The sequence below is a fragment of the Pteropus vampyrus genome, unplaced genomic scaffold (genome assembly GCF_000151845.1).
Source record: "Pteropus vampyrus isolate Shadow unplaced genomic scaffold, Pvam_2.0 Scaffold83, whole genome shotgun sequence".
NCBI classification, from domain to species: Eukaryota; Metazoa; Chordata; class Mammalia; order Chiroptera; family Pteropodidae; genus Pteropus; species Pteropus vampyrus.
Window position 1 is genome coordinate 880,035 of NW_011888864.1, and position 24,366 is coordinate 904,400.

Sequence of the window (24,366 nt, forward strand, 5' to 3'; positions counted from 1 at the left end):
GTGTGTAGAGAAAGAGGGCTTTTCCTGTTGTGTTTCATGTTTGGCACAGGTGTGCCTTCATCTGTTTTGCGTGTTAGGTACGTGTGCAGTGTTTAAATGAAGACAATGTGAGTAAGGTGCTTTGATCAGAGTTTAGCAAAGAGTAAGTGCTCAAAAGCCAGCAGCGTTTTTGTTGTTAGTCGTTCTGGAGGTGGTTAATTGCCTTACATTTTTAACAGAAAAGGATTGTCAAAGACTGCTGATACTCATAAATCCTTCCAAAGAGAACGGGTCCGAAACTCTATCTGCACTGCTCCTTGTTCTCCAGAAACAACATTGTGCTTGGTTTGATGTCTCTTGGAAATCTCATCTCTGCTGTCAGCACACCCCTGTCCCAACTCCAGGTGGCCCTATCTTCAGAATTCCTTCCATGCCTGTAATCTGCAAATAGTTTGTGACACTTAATTTTTAGACTTATATTTATTTGTGTATGTCTTGGCTTCCATTTGTTCTTTCATATATTTTTTTTTCAACTAATACGTTATTTATTGAGGTGCTGCCATGTCAGCCCTTGGGCATTCAGTATTGAATCAGACATACATGAGAACTCCCTGCCCTCAGGGAGCTAGATTGTACATTCCTGGATAATCAGGATCTTCTACTTTTTTGTCACCCAGAGTCTGGCACAAAATGTGTTGCTTTCGTTGTTATACACATGTTACTTTTGTTTGCTCCCATGTTGCCTTAGAAACTGCGAGTGTTCCTGAGAGGCAAAAAGCCTTCTGGGGCTTAACCGCACATCGTGGTAACAAGGGTGAAGAATCTACAATTCGGACTCAGCGCCTGACCCCACCCTTTGTCCTCTGAGAAACCGCAATCTCATCGATTCAAATCACTGACATGCTGACTGGTTTATGTACATAACATCTATCTATGCTTAAAAATTAAAGCACTCAAGTATTGGGATCTTTTTGTATTTTAATAATTTAAAAAAACTCTTGAAACAATTACCATTTAGGGAAAAGGATCAGATTCTGGCCTTACTTTTGCCACAATGTAGTCTATAGAGTGAACTGACTCTTTTCAAAGCGTTAGGAACAATAGGTTTTATTGGGATTTGCTTTTTCATGAGCATATAAAATATGCTTAATGAAATTTGAGGTTCCTCTCCTTCTCTTCCATTTTGATAAGCCATCCCATGGGTTATACCTCCCCGTACATTGCTCCCCCATCACTGACTATTATTGCTTTTTTATGTGATTTGTGCCTTCTGAAAATATGGTCTAAAACTGGAGATCCTTATAGCCACACCTGCCCATGTGTCATATGTTCTGGGCCTCACTTCATCACCACCTCAGTAACGCTGTAACTCAGCACTAGTGAGTGAAGAGGGAGTCATGAGGAGTTACATGGGTGGGGAGGGAATCTCCGGTGAGTCTGGTTAAGCAGGAAGAAAACCCATCTCACAAAGGAAATGGGATCTTGGGAGCCAGACTTCAGCCACAGGGCATGACATGGGGGAGTTCTAAAGTGTGCAGAGATGATGTATGGCTTGGTGGGGGTGGGGGAGGTGATCCGATGTGTTTTCTTAAAAAAAATGGACTGGATGGACAAGAAAATGGGTCCATCTGTCTGCTATGGATCCTAATCTCTGAAGCCTGTACAAGCCCCTGGGGAACTGGACCATGGTAAAAGTTGATGGGTGTGAAGGCCAGAGCTCTGACAGGAGACAGGTACAGACATCCAGGCTGCAGACACTGGCTGGTTGTGATTTAAGAGCACTTCCAACAACAGCTAACATGTGACCATTCTGTGCCAGTTACCGAGGAGCAGATTTAGGATAGAAAATGTTTGGAGTCGGGCAGGAATTGGCCTTTGGTTCTTAGATGCAGTGAAATAAAACATGAGAAAAAGGATGTGTCAGAAAGGTGAGCAATATCATGCTCACCATATTTCATTTATACTAATTGCCAGGCATCCTGACCCAACTTTTTAACCACAGGAACACATTGGAATCACTGTGGGACACAGGGGTAAAGACTAAAAAGCTTCATCCACAGGCATTCTGGTTCAGTCCTTCAGTCCCTCCACCAGAACTCAGGGTGTGTTTTAGCCATGAAGAAGATGGGATTGCTTAGAAAGACTGCACTGGCACTCAGGAGATGGAGGAAATACCCGGGGAGTTCTTCAGCCCTGGAGTTGAATTTCCAAAGTGTCTCCTGAGGAAACTGGCCAAGAAATGGCCAAGAAGGTCAGAGAGAGGCTCTTACTAAGTGGTGATACTCCCTTCCTTCCCTTCCCCTTCTTTCTTCCTTCCTTCTTTCCTTTTTCCCTCCCTCCCTCCCTTTTCTCTCTCTCCCCTCACCCTGCCTCTCTCTGAATGAAGAAATGTCATATGTCCTTGCTAAAGGAGCTCAATAAAAAAATAAAAGACTACTCTCTCTTTGGGATTGTAAAATAACGTATTTCCAAGGAAGATGACACACCAGCCTGCAACGTGCATTTTTCCTGCCATAGAGAATTGGTTTTTAATATAAATCTATAATGTAATTTCTGTTCTGTGATGCTTCATAACCAACCTCATTCACTTTTCAGAAAATTAATGCCATTCATTAGCATAAATCATAACCTGTTCCCTCAGTATGAATTTGAAATTGGGGGTGTCCCATCGTTCTGGCTTTCTCTCAATGAATTATGACCCATTAATTGTCATGGCTGTGGGCTTCCCTGGTTAAATAGAGGGTTGGATTGCAAGAATTCAGACATGATGCTTTGTTCTTGGGCTTTAATATTTTAATGAGCCTGCAGGCTTGGCTGCTTATGGAAGAACGAGCTGGGATTTCTAAGTGTGTTGTTAGTGTTAGCACTTGTAGAAGGATGTTCATTAGGAAGCTCTTGTTTCAGTTTCTCAGAGAAACTCCCCATTAAGAAAGATCTTTCAGCAGCATGGCTAGCAAAAAGGAGAAAAGGGAGGGGAGAAGCTTTTAGCTGTAAGCATTAAGGGGATATTGTATCAGTAGTCTTAGTTCTAAAGATTTGCTTCTAAGAATTAATTGGAGCAAATACATCTCAAGGGATGGAGGAAAAAGGTTTGTGGAGCAAGGACAAGAGTTGCTGTCCTTGCAAGTCAGGAACTCTTCATCCTGCAACTGAATCAATACTACAACTAATTATTTCTAGTTATCTTTTATGGGTTTGTAAGACATTTCTTTTGTTCGGTGTAATAAAAAACCCATTGTTTGATCAGTGACTGACTAATTATGATAAGTAATTTGAAACATTCTTGATGAAACTTGTCTGTTAATTAACATCAACAGCCAATGGAAACTAACAGGACAACACAGTATTAGTGCACCCGCTGTTCTCTGGCATCCATGCCATCTTTCTGCGGCATGCCCAGTAAACGAAAGCTGCCAATGGTTAAAAAATAACAAACAGGTGGGAATGTCTGACTCACCATGGAGGAAGAGTTATTGTAAAGTTACACAAAGGAGTACTGAAATATTACGAGCGAGGAGGTGGTAAAAAAATGTCAGCAGGTCGACTGATCCTATTGCGCAGGCTAAGGAGAGTGGATCTTTCTTTTTTCTTTAAAGGTTAATTCCTAACTACGTTTTTTCCATGCTGATCTGACCTAAGATACTTTTGGTAAATAAAAGTGTGGATCTATAAAATTGTAGTTTGGAATTATTGACATCGTCTAGCTATATTGCAATTATTAATACTGTTAACTTTTATCAACTCAGCGTTTTGTTTTGTTTTGTTTATGCTTTTAGATTTCTACCTGGACAAGGACTGGTACTATACCCACAGATAGGAGACAAATTGGATATTATTTGCCCCAAAGTGGACTCTAAAACTGTTGGCCAGTATGAATATTATAAAGTTTATATGGTTGATAAAGACCAAGCAGACAGATGCTCTATTAAGACGGAAAATACCCCTCTCCTCAACTGTGCCAGACCAGACCAAGATGTAAAATTCACTATCAAGTTTCAAGAATTCAGCCCTAACCTCTGGGGTCTAGAATTTCAGAAGAACAAAGATTATTACATTATATGTAAGTATAATCCTATTCATTTATTATATAGAAATTAGGATAAGCTAAATAGGTTTGTATCAATTTTTGCTTCCTTAAAATTGTTATTTTGGCAAATAAATGGTGAGAATCTTTGCTGAAAATGATCCTCTGTTTTTTGAAGAAACTGTAATTGAATGTGAGACCCTGTACTAACAGTACTCATTAAATATAAATACTAAAGAGAAAAAGCCTCCTAGAGTCATTATAGTATTGAAATAAATGGTTATGTATGAATATAGTCAGCATCTCTACTGATAAAGCCATTTTTAACAACCATTGGTAAGATATTGATGGGTAAATCTTATGCTGTGACTTTTCTCTTCATCCATTCATCCGTCTATCCATTCAGTCATTCATTTAGCATTTACTCTGTGCCAGAAATTGTACCTATGTGCTAGGAATTCAACAGTAACAAGATGGTGTATCGTTACCCTTTCCTCATGAAGGTACCAGTGAGGTGGAGCTCATAGGTTTGAAGGATGGGGGTTACAGGCAAACAATTACACATGGGCATGTCAAAACCAGATTTAGAAGAATAAGGCAAAACTTGGATTTGCTCAATGAATTACTTTTTTAAAAGTCTATATAGTTTGACACATTATTTCAGGAATAGATACTGTGTATCTTTTGGTCATATCTGAGCTGCTATTCACTCCTGAGGCTGTCAAGTCAAATGATGCACCCCTTGGCGTGCCTACTAAGTGCAAATCATGACCTAGCACAAGGCCAGGGTGGTTCCAGAGCCAGTGTTTTGTCAGGGTGCAGTCTGAGTGACCGACAGCCATTCACATCACTCAAGCAATGAAGTATTCTTTTTCTTAATTTCTTTGGTTTAATTTTTGTTCATTCCTGAGTCGGAGTCTCCACTCACATCTTACCATGGACTTCAGTTCTTTAGGAAATGCTGAACTACTGTCCATTGGCTATGCCCTCCCATCTTTTGGTGACCAGATTGAAACTCTGGCTTTCTCAACCTAACAGCTGCTCTCTAGAACACAGAATCAATAATTCACTGAACACTGATTTAGTGCTCAATTACATACTATTTTTTACTACGTTAGTAATTAAAACAGAGGTGGTCAAAGCCGTCTAATTATCTCGTTGTCCTTTGCTATGAACCCGAAATGCCACAGAGACTGAAACCTATTTTTAAAGAAACTTGATATACAGAGTATGGATTAGCAAGAATCAGTAACAAAGAAAAAGGGAAAGTAGTAAATTATATCTTTAAAAAGTAAGTATCATAAAATGAAAATAAAAGCATTCCGAGGGATGAAACAAGCAGATGGATGCAAAATGTGCAAAATAATAAAGAAATCTTTGAAAATAGAAAATAATGATTAGGTAAAATAAATGGAAACCTTAAGCTTTTGGAAGCCTACCAGTATTTTTTTTTTTAAGACTTTTCAAGTAAGACTGTTTACAAAGAACATTAACGTTTAGTGTGCCACTTATAGGGAACTGAAAGTGACCTCATGTGAATTCATTAAGTAGGGTGGAAGAAGGAAAGAACGTGGGGTCGGGGGACCTGAGGAGTGGATGCCCTGGAGTATCACACGTTCAGTGTCAAGTGTAATGTCAGTAGACCTGCACGTGCGGCCCAAGTCCACCGATTGGCTCTACCATGCAGGTCAGCCAGCAGACCCAGATTCTCTCCTCTAATTTTATAGTTTATGACTTCATGCAGACGGCTTTTTAAATTCTGAGTTCTCACTGAGTGCAAGTGGGATTTCAGCAAACATAGATTTATCCTCTAGTCCTGATATGCAGGAAATGCAAATAAACATATTGTTTAGCAATGTCTTTTTGTTTAATGAAGTGGGCATTTAATAATGAATGACTTGTTATTAATACATAATAGGTTTGTATTTAGAAGCACAATTTAATATGTAATTGTAATATTAATCTACACAATAACGGCATTCTTATTTTTCTTTGTCTAAAAACTTGTTATTAGGTTCATTAGTAGGTAGCTGAGCTCCACTGACCTCAAGAACTCTCTTTAGAGTTATGATTTACAGTGCAAAAGCATGTGGAAGCCTGGGATAAAAGAATCTTTCATGAAATAGAGTTGAGGGTTTCCAGTTAGAAACAGTGAGAGGCTGTTTGAATGCTGCTGGTTGGGTTATTGTCACAGGGCTGGGTGGCAGTCCCAGAGCTCAGAAGTCAGCTGGCAAGTCCAGGAGACTCCACAGAGAGCTCAAAGACGTCCGCCACCGCCCCACAGACACAGGAAGGCATTTCCGATACTTGGGAGAATGCAAGTGCCAACTTCTCACCCACCCTACAGCAAAGCTCATTGATGTACAGCTTACCCTGAAAAGGAAATGAATAATGAGAAGAATGAATTTTAAAATAGTTTAAATAGTTAATGTTGACTTTCTTTCTTTGCTTCTTCAAGAATCCCAAGGCACCAAAACATTTGAGTGTTTAAAAAGTGACTACTTTCCACATCGAACAATTTCAATCTCTCTCTTTCATGCACACACAGAGTCACATTCTACTTAAAATAGTAATTATACTAAGTAGCATGATGAAAAACACTCAAAGTTACAAGTATTTTTTTTTAACACTTCAAATCATGGATTCGCTTTGAGACAGTTAACAGTACTGGTGTTTTTGAGTTGCTGCAATGGCTACTACATGTGCTTAATTACAAATCTTAGTGTTTACTTAGTATCTTCACAACTAAGAGTTTTAGTATGAAAATCATCATTATTGTGTGCTGGTTTCTTTCTGTAGGGAGGAAAAAGAAAAATGATAGTCTGGAACAGTGCTTCATTGACTCTGGTAGGGAACAATCCAAATTGCCAATGGACTGAACCTGGTGCTGGGTAATTCCTAGATGAACTGATTCCAGGAGCACTGAGCCCAGAGATGTGGGGTCTGGTCCTGCTGTCTGAGCTTAACAAGAAAGTAACTTTTCTTTGAATTTTAATTTCTTTCTTCTCTAAAGACTGCCTTTGTTGTTGTTGTTGTTGTTGTTCTGGCTAATAATGGAAGTCTCCAGTTTCCAACCTTTTTATGGGTGGACGTATACATCTAATATAGGATCTCTTGTTAGTGTGGCTCTTCTCCAATTGAAATGAACAAGATCTGCTGTAAATTTTCTAAAGACATTTATTTTGATTTGTAGTGTTATCAGATTTAAAATACAGGCATCATACTCTTCACTTTTAGAAATAAATATTAACTTTTAATTGGAAGTGTATTATTAAACCTGATGAGTATCCATCCGCTTAATTCCCTTAGAAGATGACATGACGAAATGCTATGCATCCTCATTAATTTTTCTCATAGATGGTTATTTGCTTTGATGTGTGACAAAATGATATATATGGTTTTTTTTTTTTAATGTTTAGAATTGACTTTTTCAAGTGACCAATTTCAGTAATTAGCCTTGGGCCTGATTTGCATAATAAAATGTAATCTTAAATGATTCAAAGGTAGGGATGTTATAATCATTCGGTCTGGAAAAGCCTCTCTTTTTTTGTTTTTTGGGGTTTTTTTTTTACATTTAGATTCTTAATTACCTGAAAACCATTAAACATTTTACATAACCTATAGTTATTATATCTTTAAAGCTTAAAAAGAGTTTATGAAATAACTATCTGTTCTGTAGTTGCCCGTTGTCAAGGGAAGTCTGTTTCACTTCAGTTAATATTAGGAAAGCATTCCTAACTGTGTTCGCAGGCTTCGTCAATATTTGTATCATAAAGTTTTCTTGTAGACACTTTATGTGCTTGGTTTAGTTTCCTTTTAGCAGTGTTGGAGCTGGATGAGTCAGCAATTTTGGTGTGTTGGCTCTTTGCAACATCCAACCTTATGAAGGTTCTGTGGGTTGGTTAACCAACCTTAGCATAAAATCTTGCAAAATGCCTACGAGAAGGTTTTCATCATATTACCAAAATTATGAATCAAAGATGGATGAAAATGAATGGCATTGTGTTAGTATTTTGTAAATGCACAGTGGCCATGACAGAGTTGTTAGACAATACCACGTGCTCAGAGCACCTCCCAATTTAGCTTTATGTGGCTTTTATGATATTAAAAATCTGTAGCAAAGACATAGATTTGTGGAAAATAATCTAAAAGTCGGCATTTCTAATGATTGTTTGATTAAAAGTTGTTCTATAACGTACACCCTGCCATATTCACAGCCGTCCTTCCAAAAGCCATCCCTCACTTTCCACACCTTAAGAAACTCTTCCATGAGAAACTACTGAATGAGTTAGAATGAGTCACCATTTCTTAGACACTTCATTGGTTTAGTTCTCCAAAGCAATTTTTTTTCATCAGAGCATGTAAAATTGGAAGCCTCCACGGTGAGCTTTGCAATGTTTTAGGCATAAATTCCACTGCTGAGCAAAATTGCAAAATAAATTAAAACTTGCACACAAATATAATGAAACACTATTTAAAAAAATCAAAACAGAAGAACAGGTTCCATTTCTTTATTTTTGTTGAGTGTGTCTATATATTTGTTTGTTTTCCTTTTTTTTTCTGCTTTTGATTTATTTATATCTGGGGAGTAGGTATGGCAAGTGGCACTAAAATATACTGACTATACTGTAAACTCTTTCCCTAGCAAAATAGTTATGGGGCTTTTCAAATATCCTTTTACATGTAGATTTCTTTTCGAATATATAAAAATGTCTGGCCTCCCTAAAGTGGTTATATGCTTTATTTGATGAATTATTAATATGATAAACATAGCAAAAGCTACATTTCTGTCAAATTTAGCTGTATGGCTACATTGGCTTATCACTTATGTTCTCTGACTTTGAGATGAAGATTTATGTTTGATACCTTACATGTAAATACTGAATTCAAGCATTTAAACACATTTTTATTTTAAACCTACAACTGTCATTTTTGTAATGGAATGTTCATCAGAGTCTTGGTGTTTGGGGGATGTACACGCACACACCACGTAGAGCTGCAGGTTAACATTGTAGTTAGAGTCTGGAGGCAGACAGACCTGGGTTCTTGAATGCCCGTCAACAGGCTACTTACACAGTCTCTGCCTCAGTCTCTTCATCTGTAAACTGGGGATGATGACAGTACCTGCCTTCTCTAGGTGATGTGTGTTTACACGAGGTAATATATATAAAGTGCTTACTTCCATGGTTGGCACCAACTGGGCACAACTAAGGATCTCTTTGGAGTGGGGGAGGATGTATGAGACTGAAGCCTGAAGGCAACCTATGCTTTCCTGCAAGCCAGAGGAGGGAAAGATGGATTTAGAAAGTATCATTTATTTGAAAATGATCCATAGAATGAAACTCCATGGAGTTTACAAGTTTCAGTAATGCTGCGTAACTTAATTATAAGATCTTCCCTCTTTGTCTTCTTGGAGTGTTATAAAAAGTCCTTTTGTCCTTGGGCTTTCCTTACCGAGAAACATGCATTTATGTAGTTTTTTGTCGGTAGATTTGCCCAAGCTTGTTAGCAGATCATCTGTAAGATCCAAAAGAGACAGGACCGGGAAGAGTCTTCCAAATGCATAATCATTTTCCCCACTTGCCATTTAACCAACTTTGCAGGGGCTTTTTCTCAGTTCCCTGTTATACAAAGGAAATGCTGTATTTATTTTGATAATTTCAGCAGCATCCTAATGTAATATGACTATTCTTCTAGAGAAAAAAAAAATGCGTCAGAGTTGCCTTGTCACCGAGACTAGCTGGGGAAGTACATCATTTCATTAGTTGGATAATTAGAAGTGTCATTTCTGTTATTTCTTAACATAATGTGAAAACCTTTTTTGACTGTATTGAAGGCTCTTCCAGAGTATATCAGTAAGACTCCTTATTGAATTTAATATGAATAAAGCTTAAATTCTTTGCACTTACAGAATAAAGTCTTGGCTTCTGTTTAACTGGAGATTGTGCTGAAAAACTTCTGGCTCGTGGGTCTGATGGAGTCATGGCCATTTGGATATTTATCCCAGATCACTCGGGGTTTAGGGGAAGAAGGCTGTAGTAAGTGAGACTCTGTTCACATTCTATGGTGTCACCTAGGCAGTAGTGACAGCGTATGTCATTTAGAGCTAGACAGAGAGAGTCCTGCGAACACTATTATTAATTGCAAAATAACCAACCAAAAAATGAGATGACGCTAGCTCTTAAAGTAATGGGAGAGACTAAAACCTCATATGCAAAATAAGAGCAAAGCAAGAGCAGATCAGAAATGAAAGCGATGACTTAGGAAAAAAAAAATTATTTAGAAATTCCTCGGAACGAAAAACTGCCTTTACTAGTTCATAAAATACATCTGAATATCTCTTAGCAACCTGCATGTATAGATTTTAAAAGTTCACTTAGACTTATAAATAATTGAATACTGAAGACTTAGTACAAGCATGAGAACAAGTTTCTTAATAGCCTTTATTCATCGTGAAGATCAAAACTTAAAGCAAAATAAAGCACTTTAAGGAATAGCCAAGAGGCATAGAGAGATATAAAAGGTTACTTTGAAAAAACTTATTTATATAGTTTAAGAATCACAGCTTGTTCCTAACATTCTGAAATCTCAGGCTGGGTGTTTGACCAGTCAAGGAGAAGTGTTGGGCCTCACATACTCTATTGTCACTTTGGAGTCTTGAAACACGGGTGACAGAGAAATTTTTATCTCTGTGAGAAAACTGAAACTTAGAAAGTGTGAGTTGTTCAGTACATTTCACACAGCCGTGAAATGTCAGGGTCAAAATCTAAACTAGGGCTGTCAAGACCATTAGACTGGAGTAATTAGTTTATAACAGTGCCTCCTGAGTCACCAAGCAAATAAATGAATACACAGTGGGAGGAAAGATAGTATACATATATATCACATCACATACATAATTACAGTGAAAAGAGTATACGTACATACGGAACACATTCAAAGCACTAGCAAAGAAACTCGCTCATGTGATCCAGATACCTAAGGAACTCTATGCTTGTATCAAACAAGCCAGGCCTGATGCCCTGTCCTGTATTGTGTAACTAACTTCGGCAATAACTATCTTCAATCATATGCCCCAAAATTGAATGAAGAATATCCTACAAAGCAATAGGAAAGGAGAAAGGGCCATTGTGAAAACGTGGTTGTAATAACAGTTTGTCAGATCATCTAAATTTCCTTTTTCCTTTTAGATCTACTATCTATTAATTCCATTTCTTTAATAAGACTATGCTACTTTATTTTGTTTAATGTTATTAAGTATTTTGAGGCCCTCAATAGAAAATTGCTAAATAGTAAAATTATATTTTAGAAAGTTTCTCAATTATACAAATAGAGGGATTAAGAAACTAAAAATCTCCTTAGTCAAGTGTAAGTGCTGTGATTTGGATAGATGGGTAGATGGATGGATGGATGGATGGATGGATGGATGGATGGATGGATGGATGGATGGACAGGTGGATGGACGGGTGGATGGACGGACGGACGGACGGACGGACGGACGGACGGATAGATGGCCGGATGGATGGATTGGCAAAACCTGTGGCAGGAGCATAATTGATCACTTCAGGGAGGAACTGGCTATATGTTGTTAAAAGACAAATGTGCTTCACAAATGGCTTTTTGCATTAGTGAAGTAACCTAGTTTCATTGTTCCTGATATTAAACCAGGAGATGAAGGTATTCTTTTATTGAAGCAAACATGTGGAAAATTGCTCTGGATTCTTAGGGTACAGAACGTCCCCTGAACAGAATAAGGTTCATCTATAGGGCAAATTCAGACAGGGCCTTTTATTGGGGTTACCACTGCTGGCTAAATGGTCAAAGCAAATAACATCATGTCCATCTAAACTATTATGCTATCAGAGTGGCGCATTTTCTCATCCGTAGTGTTGTATTCTAAACTGTCAGCAAACATTAATTCAGTCCCTGGTGAAGTCCTACCACCCAGAGCTGAACTCTGCCTCTGCTGGGTGTTTTCCACTTCAGTGCTGTGGTCTCGCAATTACTGGGTCATTAATATCATTGCATGTGATTAGTGACAGTAGAATGAGCAAGAGGTTGGTGAGATGTGCATCCCCTCCCCACCATGAACTTTTTACTCTGGCCCTTTGCTATCTAGACATTTCCATATTTCCACAAAGATATTTTAATGATTAAGACTGTTAAAAACTCAGGAGTGGGCAGTGGATTGTATGCTAGAAATATAATTCGCTCAAACACATACTTCATGTTTCAGAATATTTTCATTAGATATTATCACTATCTTTTGACTGGGAAGTCTCATTTTTAAAAATTTGAATACTTAAGTTTAGATAGACAATAGGGAATTATGTTTTATCTTTAGAACTCTTATATCATTGTTAAAAAAAAAAAACTGTGAGTGTGGTCATTATATTGAAGTGGTCATCTGGCCACCTATTTTTAACACACAATTCCTCTTGTTTAGTAGATTTGGGCCTATGTTAAGGTTGACTCTCATCCATAAAGGTAATTATTCTTTTACTGTTGACTGTCACATTTTCATATTCTCATGATGTTAATTTTGTTTGAATCATTATGACAATTAGATAAATTCTTTTCAAACATATTAGATGAAAAGCTTTTTTTATGGATTCATGTTGAAATTTTTTAACCTAATAAGAGAATCCACTTGCATAAAATCATCATAACTTTTAGCAATAAAATCTTAGTCTTAAGAAGGAATGTTTTTCCTCAACAGAATTCGTTTAAAAAATAAAGACAATAAGGTAATGCAAGCAATATTTTGATGGGAAATAAAATAAACCACTCATAAATAATCTCATGTGTTTAATCATATTTTTAATAAATGAAAAAAAAAAGACAGGTAATTTATTGCCAGGACTGTTTGATATTTCTCAGAAAAGTGTTAGGGTACTGAGTTGTGCACGTGCGTGTACACACACACACACACACACACACACACACACATGAATTCACTACTTCCCATCTTTTTCACTCTGGTTTTATGTTATCACTGACTTTTCAGGACTATGTTATCAAAGATAACTGTGACTCTTAATATCTTCAATGATTGTCACTTGATCTTTGTATATAGTTCTTAATAGTTAAAAGATTTCATGAGTAAGCTATGACAATTTGTTGTGTTCTAAATGTGGCATTTATTAATTTATATTGTTACTATTCTTTCAATAGGTCAACCTCCCTCAATGTCTAAGTATCATATGATGTATGAGATAAGAACTATAATAATATATATTATATTGGCACCTTCAGACTCAGTTCTCTAGTATCCTCATATCTCCTGTCTTTCCAAAAAAGTTCTGTAAAGCGGCAAAGTAATATGTCATTAAATCTTTTCTTGAACACAAGCACAGTTTACTTTTTTAAAAATTACTCTTTCTAAGCTGTCAATATAACATCCTATCATTGTTAGGATGAACATTTGAAACTGAGGAAATAAAATTATACCGTTTTAGTCAAGAGTTATACTCGAGCTACCATAACTCATTTTAATGCTAGAATACTGGAGGGAAGGTCTGAATTGTGACTTCATTTTAAAATTTATTTTTCCAAATCATTCTGTCTAGCAGAGAAACTAATTAATTGTGTTGTGTAGAAGTCACTGGGGCTAAGCCAGTTATTACTTCTTAACGCTTGATTTACTGCTTTAAATTTTCAAAACACAGCCATAGTGATGTGGTTTTAATTCAAATGATTCTTCATATCATACTGGAACAATGTTTTCTTGAGTAAGAAATACACACATCCTATATTATGAATAACTTATTGAGTGTTTTAACTGTGAACTATTCCCCACACACTAAAATCAGTTAATCAAATGCCAGTAAGAGCTATTTCATCAGGTGGAGATTTTTTTTTTTTTAAAAAAAAAGCTTTTGCAGATACATATTTCTTTTGAAAATATCTTCCTTTGTGTTTTTCTTTCTTCAGTGAGGCCGTTTAAGTATTTATAAAACGTTTACTCTAAGATCAGACATTATGGGATGAAATGCCATATCATTTGAAATAATGCTGATTTTTCTTTTTGATAGTATGCCAAGCAAAAATAACAAGGCCCTTGGAAAGTCATGATGATATATTCCTGATTTCTTTTACTGTAAAGCCACAGAAAAAAACATAAAAAGGAAGAAGTTAGAAGTGAATTTTTCTTCTTTCTTTTGGCACGTTATACAGATGTTTCTGTTTCAGAAGCTTTAATTAATTTAAAAAAGGCATTTATTTTTTGACATCTAGTGAACATCATCATTTCCATGTTCAGAATTTTTCTCCTGTGTTGGTATCTTAAAAGAGAACCATGATGCCCAAGGCATTACATTACATTAATTTTAGTTCTAGAAATTGAATCCCTGTTTCTGTAGTATATATTTTGAATTTGAATCACAATTTGAATTTGAACTGATGTCAGGATGCTAAGTAGATAAATCTTAGCTTCCTGGGTTGTTATGTTCACATTAAGTAATTATATTTTAATCAGCTCCCTTGTTTTTCAACTTACTCTCATTCCACTTTTTTTTCTTTTAGACACTCAAAGAGTTATTAGCCTTAGTAGAAGAAAACAGTGGTCTATTTTGTGTATCAAGTTTACTTTACTGTTCTGGCTTTACTTTCCATATTTGTCACTTAATTCTGCTTTTAGTTCCTAAGTTTGTCTGGTAATAGGCTTCCAGTTCTTCAGAAGACTGTGTTGAGCTCAAGGAGACTGATGTGTTGGAAGGCTGCCCTAAGAAATCAAAATTAGCAGGGCCAGCATATAATATAATAGTGGAAAAGAATAAGTACAAAAAGGATATATTGATAGAGAATTTTCATAAAATGGTATCTGTTTCATCTTCAAATAAGAGCAAATATGTCATGTGCAGCTTTACATAAAGACAAGGTTTTCATTCTTAACTTGAAAACTGAACTTTGGTTTTCTTCACTTTGTATACTTTTACTATCTTGGTGGACTTCTTTGATGACATTGATAAAAATATTTGCTTTCGGGTGTCCATTAACCCCCTACCCTATCCTGGCCCCATCCCAATAAGCTATATTTTAAAATAGTTTGAAATATCTTCCAAATTATGCAAGTATATTGATATTTCATTCTTTCCATCATAAGCTAAGAAGTTATTATTCTGAAAAAAATTTTGTGCTGCCCTCATTCCCAACCTGTTTGTGAATAAGACCCATATATCGGCCCCAATCCAGCAGTTGAGTTTTCCATCTGATTTGCACGTTGCTCATATGATAGACAGAAAACCACAGAGATCCAGTGCAGCAGCTTAGCCTTCTGGGATGCAGAGCAGTAAGGAGCAAATGAAGACACATTAAAATGCAGTATTACTTCCTCTCCCTGGGCACCGTCTAAAAGCCACAGCCCAGGAATATTCTTGCCCTTTTAGTCTGCTTTGCTCACAGATTCTCCTTTTCCCACTCAGGTAACCATTGTGTGCTACTATTCCCAGTGAGCTAGAACTACAGATAAGTTTGCGTGCAAATTAGTGGGAAACCACAGATGATGGCAGTGTAGTTTTCAGATATAAAGAGAACTTTTAGGCAGTGTGAACCCAGGGTACTTTTTTTGCTGAGCAATGATCACCCACTGAAAACCAGGCCCTGGGGGAACAATGTAGTGATTGCAGTATACTCACTGTATACAATTAGATTTCCTGAAGCAAAAGCTTTTAAAAACAGGCTATAAAATGTATTTTTATTAAACCTATTTTCTAACTAGATGGAGAAATTTCTCTTGTAATTTTTAATTTTATAAAGTCTGTTTCCCCCTCCCCCGCCCCACCCCCCCGGGCCAAGAGGAAAAAAAAAATACCTGGGCACTAAAAGCTTAAGTATAACAATTTCTTTTTCTGTCTCTAAATGATTAAATGAAATTTCATCCATTTAGTAACAGTGATTGTAGCGGGATTAGATAATACTGGTAGAGAGATACAAAGAAAAATTATAATGAGGTAATAATTTATTTTTACTCTTTTTTTCTGTGTTAAAAATTCCCAATACATTCCAATCAACAATAAAAATAATTGCAAAGTTGTGTCTTGAAATGGAAATAGATTTTATTACCAAGCATTAATGATTGTTTTTTAAGTCAGCCACTAAACCTTTTAAAACTTCTTGGTGACTGGCTATTGCAGCAGAAATCAGAATATTAGTCTATGGCTTTATTTCAGAGGTCTCTGCCAGTAAAGAGGCACCGTCAGTGCAGGACATTTTGGGATGTGCCAATTCCCAAAGTGAGGGCAGAGAGACCTCTAGAATTAGAACCATAGGCCCTATACTCCCTGATAAGGTAGTAGAGAGAGAGAGGTTAATTTTTACCATGCAATCAAATATAAAATAAGTTGAAGTTACTCTGAATTATTTTATGTTTGCTATAAAGCTTACCTTCTGAAATTTCAGTTGGTAGTAACATCTCGAAACAGGGTTTTCCGTGACAACTTGGATCATATCTAACTTAGAGCAAAAATTTTTCATGGTGGAACATCTAAGCTGTTTTAACATTAGTAGTGAATTTTTCAGTATCTTCCAGTAACTTTTACAACTTCCAGGTTGACTTAAAGGGAAAAAACTGTCCTCACTCACAGTCTTCTATCCCTTGGTCCACTCTCCCCCTTACCCCCATCCTCCTGCAAACCAGCAGCAGCCTCTGCCTTCAGGACCTCTGCAAAGACAGCGCCTGTGGGTTTCACTCTATCCAATACCAGGGCTTGAAGGCTTTTTTTTTCTCTCCAAGGAATAAACAAAATTTCAACTGTTACAGATGCAATGCAGTTTCATTGCCACAATTTTTTTCCCTACCATCTCATAGTCTGTAGATGTTAAATTACAGATTACAATTTAATTTGAATACTTTTAGAGTTCTTTATAGTTGCGGGTTTTTCTGACATTATTTTGGGTAAACCAAAGGAAACTCTGCACAAAGGCATTAGTATTTAGAAGAGGCATTGCTTACAAATTAAATCAAAAGAGAAAGTCACTCGAATTATGTGCACTTCTCATGCTTCCAAATTGACAAAGTAGAAGTAGTCAGTAGTTTCTGCCTCTGCAGATGCCGTTCTTAATTATATTTTGCCAGTGACTCTTCTCTACCCTGCATTGTCTTATCATTTGTGCTATTCATTTGTTTTTTTTTTCTTTCACACCAATATCTTTGTACTTTTTTCCTCAAGATTAAAATAAATCTGTATTGTCCTCTATTTTTTTTCTGTGCACCATCCTTCAGATCATATTTTTATCATTTGTCAGCTTAGTGTTAGCTTTTAGCAAGAAAATTTAGTTTGGGTGCACTTTTGCATGAGAGTGCATTTATAGGTATATGAATTAGGAAACATTGAGATTTCACTTGAGTTAAGTAAACTAAACCTTTGAAACTGGCAGCCAAAAAAGACATTAGTTTTCTAGTTTTTTCTGTATGAAAACATATTTTAATATTTGAGAATGATCAAATGAGAAAACTCTAAATAACTAAGTGAAGATTATAGCTCTACTCTGTAATGTCCAGAAGTAGTTCCTGCTGATAGATATCCATACCGCTCTAAGCCTTTAAGAGAAAAGGATTCTTTGAAATTTAGGCACATATTTGGGGGAGGGAAAAGGGAAAGAGAAGGATGTAGGAATGGGAAAAAGAGATAATTTTTTTTAGATTCACATTTTTTAGTTATTAAGTATTTGTTTTAATTTATCTGCCAAACATTTTCTCAACAATCTACAAACGAATACTCTCTACTTTCTACCCACCCCACCCCCAAATTATTATGGCAACTTTTGCCCAGTTTCCCAGGAGAAACTCAGTGTCAGCAATAACAGAAGACTGAGATATGATTGTGAGTCTGAGAATTTTAAGGAAACACTCAGATAAGCAAAGTGATATTTATACACATAAGAGGCAGCCATTATTTTTAAGGAAAACAGTGAAAGTAAAAGTCGTTAACTCAAGAACACAAAGACAAGTAAATAAGTGCCTTATTTTCCAGCTCATATAATTATCTATGGCATGCATATTTCTATGCATGCATTTAGAATTTGTCTGCTGACCCACCATTTGGAAAACAAACAGGCCACTTAAAGAATGTCTTTTGGATTTATTTTTACCAGAAAGTCTCCTTTTTTTTAATGCCTTTAAAAGTGTAATGTTAGTAGACAAAACTTTGATAATCAAAGCAGAGGATGATTTACATTGCAGAAATGTATTATGAAACACTTCCATTCTTTGCCCCATGAACTTTGGAGAAATGAAAATGTCTAGCACTCTCCACCTTCTTTTCTCTTCTGGAATTTGACCTGTAATTTAAATCTTGTTCCTCAGCAAAGTACCTGGCAGCCTCCTTTTACAGCCTTAGTTACCAAGCAATTCAGAGAACTCACTGTCCTAAAAGGACAGAACAATAATGTGTTTAAATAGAGTAGAGCATAGACTGTTTACAAAAACATACTGTTAAGTGGTCAAATGTTCTATGCTTCTTCCTCTGTCCCTCTTGAAGTGGAAAGAGAATGAAGCTGGTGAACGTGAGGCAAGTGGCAGCTAGAACCCTCGCCTTATATCCTTGTTTGCCACGGGACCCTAACAGAGCAGTGGGATATGTGGATCCCCCCTCTGTCCATCCAGAATTGCCTTAAAACAAGGACGTTGGCTGAAGGTTGATCTTGGCAATAATAACACATTCGTTCTTTCTGGGCCAGTACAAAATGATGGGACAAACTTCAAATTTGAATTCTAGTATATTTCTTAAGCTCAAGTAAGGCTTGGGAAAGAAGAAAAGGGTTGTGGGAGTCTCTCTTTTAGTGTTTACAGCACTTGGATGCTTGACAAACAGGGAGCATCAAGCTAATTGTTCTTGAAGCAGGAAATCTGTAGTAGAGGAAGCAGGTGTTGTGTGATGATTACCATATTTTGAAATTACCGTACTATTTTGCTCTTTTGAGTTTGACCCTGAAATAGTCAGTAAGCTTTTGAGAATATGCTGTCCCTTTTATCTATATACTAATACTAAATTAGTTGATTACGAAGGAAGGAGAAGTGCTTAAGTAAATCTGAAACCAGATAGTGTACATGCGGCAGTGTTGACAGTATCCATTTTTCTTTATTTCTTTTTATTTTATTTTCGACTTTCAGCATTCCATACTTTCAGAAAACTTGTGAGTAAGAGTGAATTCTTATTTTTCAAATTGTTTTCAGACATTTCATGTTCATGTAAAGTTGGCTTATTGATTTCCTGATTTTTCTTTATTTTTTTGTTTTGTCCATTTTATTTTTAATCAGCTACATCAAATGGGTCTTTGGAGGGCCTGGATAACCAGGAGGGAGGGGTGTGCCAGACAAGAGCCATGAAGATCCTCATGAAAGTTGGACAAGGTAAAGACCATCTGCTGCTTCATGAAGCCACTGTAATCTGGTTGAACCCCCCAGCTAGTGTGGCACCAGTATTGCTAACACTCACCTTCAGTCACTCTTCAGTTTAGTTTTGAAAGCAAACCTTTCTCTGCACTTTGAGCCACAGAGATGTCGCCAAGTCAATGTAACAGACTTCTTTTATTGAAGATAACAGTTAAAGTCAGCCAGGTAGAATATCTATTGCCATATATGTGTATATATATATTTTTTCCTTCTTAAAAGCAAAATGCCTCTTTGGTTCAAAATTAAAATATCCAGAATGAAAACAGTTTTTTGCAGTTTTGCCCATTTCTGCATCTTGACTACAGAAGACTTTTGTTTGTTGAGCCTTTTCACTTGTAGATAACCTATTGTGCAGAAAGAATTATTCTTCTCATTAGAAATTGGTATAGTAGTCAATCAACTTGCTCAGTTAAATTGAAATGTCATCTGCAATGCTCTGCCTGCCAAATGCAAGAATCCCTATAGTTTCCACAGATGGCCTCACAATCTAAACCTTTGAAATAACTAGAATAACCATTTCGTTTTAAAAGGAACATTATATTCTTGTATCTCATAGTACTTTGCATAAAGAGTCTTATGTTCATTGCTATTCATGCCTCCTGAGATGCATACCCAGCTCCTATAGCTAGATCTTATCAGATGTCTATGCTGTAAGTAATCATTTGTTTTTCATATAGATGCAAGTTCTGCCGGGTCAACCAGGCATAATGATCCAACAAGACATCCAGAACAAGCACCTGGTACAAATGGGAGAAGTTCAACAACGAGTCCCTTTGTCAAATCGAATCCAGGTATAGCAGCATGACCTGTGTGTGTAGGTCTGTGTGCATCGTACACTTAGTATCTCAGGAGGTAAAACAGAGTCAAAGCGCTTCCATACCAGTAGGGTTAACTTGTACTAACCTGAAGTCAGTAATCATCACTCTCATTTGTTATTAATTACTCGATAAAAACAAAATATTTTATTTTTACAAAAGTCCTACGTTCAAAAGAGTAGAATTCATCAAACGTCAGTGCTATTACTAGCACTATTCTCTCAGACCAAAGTTATTTTCATTGACTGACACTTTATCATGCTAGTTGCAACACTAGCTTAAAGCCAATGTTAATGTATATATAATTAATGTTCTAATCCCTCATTATATCTAAGCCACAAAGAGCCCGATTGATCCTCTTGTTCGTTTTAGATTGTAACATCTTAAAGTATTGCATAATGTCATGTTTTTCAGGTGGTTATTTTTGAAAAAATGTTTTTTATATTTTCAGTGTAAGATAAGCTATTAGATAGATCCGTGGCAAAAGTTTAGAATACTAGATAAAATTGGCTGTCATTTAACTTTATTTTCTTAACAGTATTTGAACAAAGCTATGTATTTTTTACCATGCTATTAAATTTGTTATGTGGTAGTTGCTGAGCAGACGTCAGCAGTTTTGTATTAGGAATCTGTATGCCTGGCTGGTAGTCATGTGAATTTAGCGTCTGTAGCAATATTCTATCTCTTTCCAAGCGTTAAGGAGGGAAGTTGTTATTTCTAACTTTCAATGACAAGATGTGTCAAATTCTTGTGACAAACTGATAAATGGATAATATAATGATGCCAGGCAGTTTTTTAGTGCTTAACATTTGGGTTGGCAGTCTGTTCAGCGTGAGAGTTTCTGCCGCCTCCCAAATGTATTTTAAGTGTAAATCAAATAATACAAACGAGTTACGAGTCGAACATTTTTCTAGCCCCTCCCCATCTCTCCTTTGGCGTTCTCGTGTGCTCTGCCAGTGGGCAGGGCTTGTGTTGAGAGTGCAAGGCAGTTTGGATTCCCAGGAAGCCACAAGTTCTAGAAGGAAGCACAAGAGTAGTGCAGCATGGGTAGCAAACCCTGACGACCTAGAGAATCGGCCACTTCCTTTTTTTCTTTCTGCCGCAGCCACACGCTGGCTGACGTGGGTTAAGACACGAGGCAAGATCAGGGTCTGGCTGTCACAGCCCATCAGCGTGGTTGATGGATGATGATGTATGAAAAGGAAATGATGTGCTTTGGGAGCAGCGTGAAAATCCGACCTAGAATCACATCTCCTTTCATATCGATTGCTGACTTCTGCCTTTTACATTTAGCTATTAAATGAGGTAATTGGTTTGTCAAAGTCTAGCTGCCAGTTAAATCTTTGGCCCTGCTTAATTTTCACATTCTGAAAGGCCCTAAAAGCAGCTCGTCAGCACTCGGGGCAGTGATAACTGTTCTTTCTCAACTTGTGCAGGTTCTAGCACAGACGGCAACAGCGCCGGACATTCTGGGAATAATATCCTCGGTTCCGAAGTGGCCTTATTCGCAGGGATTGCTTCAGGATGCATCATCTTCATCGTCATCATCATCACACTGGTGGTCCTCTTGCTGAAGTACCGGAGAAGACACAGGAAGCACTCACCGCAGCACACGGCCACGCTGTCACTTAGCACGCTGGCCACGCCCAAGCGCAGTGGCAACAATAATGGCTCCGAGCCCAGTGACATTATCATCCCCTTGAGGACTGCAGACAGTGTCTTCTGTCCCCACTATGAGAAGGTTAGCGGGGACTATGGGCACCCGGTGTACATAGTCCAGGAGATGCCTCCCCAGAGCCCAGCGAACATTTACTATAAGGTCTGAGACTTGGCGGTGCCTTCGCTTTCCCGGAGGAAACTTACTGTCCCGCTGCCGCCAGCCCGTGGAGGGTTTTGATGACCCCCTGTGTCTCGAGTGGACTGACGCACGGCGGGGGAGAGGGAACACTCCTTCTCGGAAAAGCCCTGTTGAGTTGGACAGCTTACCTAGTCTGTAGCGTTTCGGCCGTGGTGAATACAGATGCTCAGTGACAGCTGGAAGACTTGTGTAGAAGACGCCCATGCGGACTGCAGCGCTTGCCTCACACCTCTCATCCTCGAAGCCATGTGCTGCGGTCACTCAGGCCTACACAGAAGCCAAGGGAAGACAGAGTAATTGGTAGGTGAGAGAGAGCCTCGAGCATCCTGGGTAGGTGCCCCGGGATGCCATGCCTGGAAACGCCGTCTTCTGCCTCGGCTGTGCCCCTCGACTTGTCGCATAGACTTCTGGCTGAGTGGGGCTTTTAAAGAGCTCTAGCCTTTAGTCCTCACTGTTGCACACTCCTGTTATCCAGGGCTCTGCAGTACTTCACATGAGATTTCCTCTCACGCCACATTCTGCATCACTAATGGAACATTAATGTTTGAGGTCTCCTACTCCATCCATTTACAACAACAGCTACAGTTGAATGGGTAATACGTTTATAGAAACTCTGCTAATCAGGAACCTTCCAGTCAGATGCTAGGCTGTCAGCCGAGGAAGACTAGGAGATGGTGGAGGGAGTGGGTGGGGGGAAAGGGCTGTCTGCAAATGCAGTTCAACGCTGCTGCCTCTTAAACAGAAAGTTGGGAAGGAGGAAAAAAGCCCAGTTAGGTAGCATAGCACTTTGGTTTTGCAAAGATATTAAGAGGCAAGTAGGAGACACAACAGTACACACAGTGGATTAAGGTGCATTTGAAGGAAAGAATTCACTCTTATCAAATAGCAGTGTGCAGGGAAAAACATAGTCCCTCTTCTCTGGGTGGAACAAAGGGGCATTGTCAGCAGAGGAACAAACTTGGAGAGGGAAGAGAGAAAGTAGGCCGCTGATGGTAGGTTCCGGCAGGACTATTGCGGTACTGGCAATAAGATGCACAGCTCCGAAGCTGTAGGAAAGTCAGTCTGCTTTGGATGATGTCTAAAGCAGACTCAGCTGCTATACTTATCACATTTTGTTAAACACAGGGAAAGCATTTAGGAGAATAGCAGAGAGCCAAATCTGACCTAGACGTTTAAAAGCCAAAGGTCAAATAGGCTGCAATTCCATCATCATTGACGTTATTAAAGAATTCTCATATATAAAAAAGGTAGGTCAGATTCTCCTGTCCCCGCACTGTCCCTTCCCCTCCCCTCCACCCCAATCGAGCCTTACAACACTTTGGTTTATGGTGGTGCTGTCCTGGCTGCGAGGACCACGGGGTAGGTACTGAGCGAGGCCGCAGCGTGGGTGCTCTGTGTCAAGGTGAAGCACATATGGCAAACCTCTTAGAGTCCTTAAGACAGAAATAAATTATGATGTCGAGGGGGAGAAGGAGGATAGGACATATTTATAATAGGTATATAGAACACAAGGGATATAAAGTGGAAGATTTTTACTAATATATATTTTAAGATTGCACACAATATACACCAGAAGATGTGAAATTCATTTGTGGCAATTAAGTGGTCCCAACGCTCAGTGCTTTAATGAAAAAAAAAAAAAATTGGACAGCTACTTCTGGGAAAAACAACATCACTCCAAAAATAACAATAATGAGAGCAAATACAAAAATAACCAAGTCCTCTGAAGGCATCTCACGTAACTGTAGACTAGGAAATGCAAGCCCCAAACACCAGGAAATCGATGTTACTGCATCATATATTTAACAATGACAAGATGTTCCGGCATTTATTTTCTGTGTTGTGTTTTCCCTTGCCTTACGGCTGAAGTGTTCGCTAGAATCCACCTGGTCACGTGAGGGGGTTTCAGCTGAGAGTTTGGCTTTAGCTCCCTCCCTTTTTCTCCTCCTCTCAAACCCCTCCCTTTTGGGAAACAAAATGAGTAAACAGGAAACCTACTTTTTATGTGCTATGCAAAATAGACATCTTTAACATAGTCCTGTTACTATGGTAACACATTGCTTTCAGAATTGGGAGAAAAAAAAGATGTAGCAACAGCATTTTAAGGTTCTTGAACCTCCAGTGAATACCTGCAAAAATGAGTTGCAACAAAAACTATTATTCTGTATTTCCTGAACCTGAAAATGATGTTGGTCCAAAGTGCGTGTGTGTATGTATGAGTGGGTGTGTGGTATACATGTGTACATATATGTATAATATATATCTACAATATATATTATATATATCTATATCATAT

The 24,366-nt window shown here is 37.9% G+C and overlaps 1 protein-coding gene across 1 annotated transcript in view; it reads left to right on the forward strand.

Moving 5' to 3' along the window:
* The window catches only part of EFNB2 (ephrin B2), a 39,828-nt gene extending 17,791 nt beyond the window's left edge, over positions 1–22,037 (forward strand). Inside the window, 4 exon segments of the mRNA NM_001305196.1 lie at positions 3,756–4,039; positions 19,263–19,355; positions 20,075–20,188; positions 21,649–22,037. Coding sequence (NP_001292125.1) covers positions 3,756–4,039; positions 19,263–19,355; positions 20,075–20,188; positions 21,649–22,037 — 880 coding nt within the window.
* Positions 22,038–24,366: the final 2,329 nt, after the last annotated feature.